General features: G+C 39.2%; 1 protein-coding gene across 13 annotated transcripts in view; it reads left to right on the top strand.

Moving 5' to 3' along the window:
- Positions 1–2,500, top strand: part of foxp2 (forkhead box P2) — a 458,869-nt gene that overhangs the window by 415,684 nt on the left and 40,685 nt on the right. For all 13 annotated transcript variants that reach the window (XM_062982426.1, XM_062982432.1, XM_062982425.1 and 10 more), the window contains 3 exons: positions 330–531; positions 1,200–1,276; positions 1,416–1,517. In XM_062982426.1, coding sequence (XP_062838496.1) covers positions 330–531; positions 1,200–1,276; positions 1,416–1,517 — 381 coding nt within the window. The remainder of the gene's footprint in view (positions 1–329; positions 532–1,199; positions 1,277–1,415; positions 1,518–2,500) is intronic.

Below are 2,500 nucleotides of genomic sequence, written 5' to 3'. Positions count from 1 at the left end.
GAGACTGACCTGCCCAACAAACAGGGTATGTCAATAACAAGTTGTAAGATTCTTTTGCAGAAATAACACAGTTGCAGTCAAGTCTTGTTGGACAAGGAAGGTAGTCCTAAGTAACATTGCTGCAGATTATTAGATAACTTCTAATAGCATCCTCTAATTAGAGTTCTTACGAGACAATTTCGTTCTGTAATTAGTTGAGATTGGCTGCTTCCCTTTGCAGCTTATTAGTGGGAACACAGCTGTAGAAATGTATCCACTCTCATTTGTCAGACCTTTTAAATATCCCCCCACCCTTTTTTTTGCTTCTGTCTTTCCTGGACCTTTTGCAGCTAAATCTAGTGTCCAGTGTCACTATGTCTAAGAACTTGTTGGAGACTTCCCCTCAGAGTTTACCTCAAACTCCCACCACGCCAACAGCCCCCGTCACTCCAATTACCCAGGGACCCTCAGTCATTACCCCAGCCAGCGTACCCAGCGTGGGAGCCATCCGAAGACGACATTCCGACAAATACAACATTCCCATGTCATCAGGTGAGTTCCTTGGGGCTAATGAGTGAGTTGACATGTAACAAATCAAAATGGGTATTGAAATGTAATCGGGAATGAAAAGCAAAATCCAAGCATCAAGTCCAGAATTATACTTTTAATAATGTACATAATTCTGTTTACGATCTGATGGCTAAGTATCTCCAATAAGTTATTTCAAATAGTTTGTCAGTATTTTTAGAAAAAAAAACAATGGGGTTTCCTCAAAGATTCTTAAATTGCTCCCAGGAGAAAGGCAGGGCATACATTCGATGATGATGACAACAACAACGATGATGATGATAATATAAACATAATAAATATGCAGTGTGAAAGATTTGGGAGAGGTGGTCAGTTGGATAGGGAACTGTAAGTCAGCTGGCCTTGTCTTGTGCGAATATACCCAAATCTATATATCTAAAGAATATTTCAGCATCACATTGTTGCTATATTTTAATGGAAAGAGTGATACAGGTGCAAAGTCTGCACATCAAGGACCAAAGCAAGGGATTTTTTATTTTTTATTTAACGACAATGCTTTGTGCACCCCTTGGCATGTGTATGCCACAAATGCAAGTAAATTGTCTCCTCAAGAATAATTAGTAAACCCTGTTCATCAGTAATATTAGCTTTTCACAGACAAATAACATTCAACCTTTCCATTTTTTAAACAGAAATTGCCCCAAACTACGAATTTTATAAAAATGCCGATGTCAGACCTCCGTTTACTTATGCAACTCTCATAAGGCAGGTAAGGTGAAAGAACATTAAAAAGTGCCTGATTAAATTAAAAAAGATGTTTTAAGCCGTGATTGAGAAGGGAGCATAATCAAGACTTTTTAGCAATCCAGTATCTTGTGTCAATGCGGGTCTTGTCTCTCTCATTTCAGGCTATCATGGAATCAGGTGACAGGCAGTTAACACTCAATGAAATTTACAGCTGGTTTACACGGACATTTGCCTACTTCAGGCGCAATGCAGCCACTTGGAAGGTAACTCCCCCCTCCCCACCACTTTTTGGGTGCCAGCAGGTTTAAGACAATGGCTAGCACAGTTCCTTACAGATAGCGCAAGGAACATTTATTTACATGACATAAGCAGATTAGTATCTGCTTCCCCTCTTTTTAACCTGCCTCTTGAATGGAATGAATTCCCTCTCTCAAAATGACAAGTGAAAGAATAATTTTGCCTCTGATATAGTTTTCTAATTTGGTGCAATTAATAGCTGAGGCTTGGCAGAGAAATGAGGGCCTGACACACTAATTACAGTGTGAGCACTCAATCATCAACACCTTTGTTAGTCGCACTATATTACTTTTTCTCTTGCATATTATTGGCTAATTAGTTTGAAAAATGTCTGTTTGCCTTGTGCAACAAATGGAGGCTGTAGGTTTTGTCTTGGTCGGTGCCTTTTGTACACATCATACCTCATCATACAGACTGAAGCTGCCAAAGGACCGAGGACCATGGCTACTCAGCTGGAACTAAAAGAAAAGAAAGTGAATATTATCCTGTCAGACCATAAATGCAGTTTATTTACTTAGACAAAAGGGTTCATCCATATCCCTGTTCAAACAACTTTATTGTCTGGATCCTGCTTCAAGGATCAAAAAAGGGGGGAAACGTTCTGTGCGTCTGGGGGTGGGGGACAGGGAGAGTAACATCTTGAAAGATAAGGGTACTCACCACAGACTAAGTAGACTGTTTTATTTTCATTTCAAAAAGCAGTCAGAAACATCAATTAGCCACAAGCCATTTGGTACAAAAGGGAGGAAATGTTTGTAGCTGAGAAGAATAGAGGTAGCAAAGCTCTCATCAGCATACTAAAAATTTTAGACTGTGAGATATGCTAAAGTGAATTAATTTGGATTTAAAATGCAAATTAATCTGCCGAGCGATTACAGATGTATGGATGTGAGGCTTGAAAAAGCTTTTAATTTATAAAACGTTTAGATCAGGGGTCCCCAAACCTTTA

This window comes from Anolis carolinensis, chromosome 5, assembly GCF_035594765.1.
Source record: "Anolis carolinensis isolate JA03-04 chromosome 5, rAnoCar3.1.pri, whole genome shotgun sequence".
NCBI classification, from domain to species: Eukaryota; Metazoa; Chordata; class Lepidosauria; order Squamata; family Dactyloidae; genus Anolis; species Anolis carolinensis.
The sequence above is the reverse complement of the archived record's forward strand: the minus strand, read 5'-3'. Positions and strand labels throughout refer to the sequence as shown.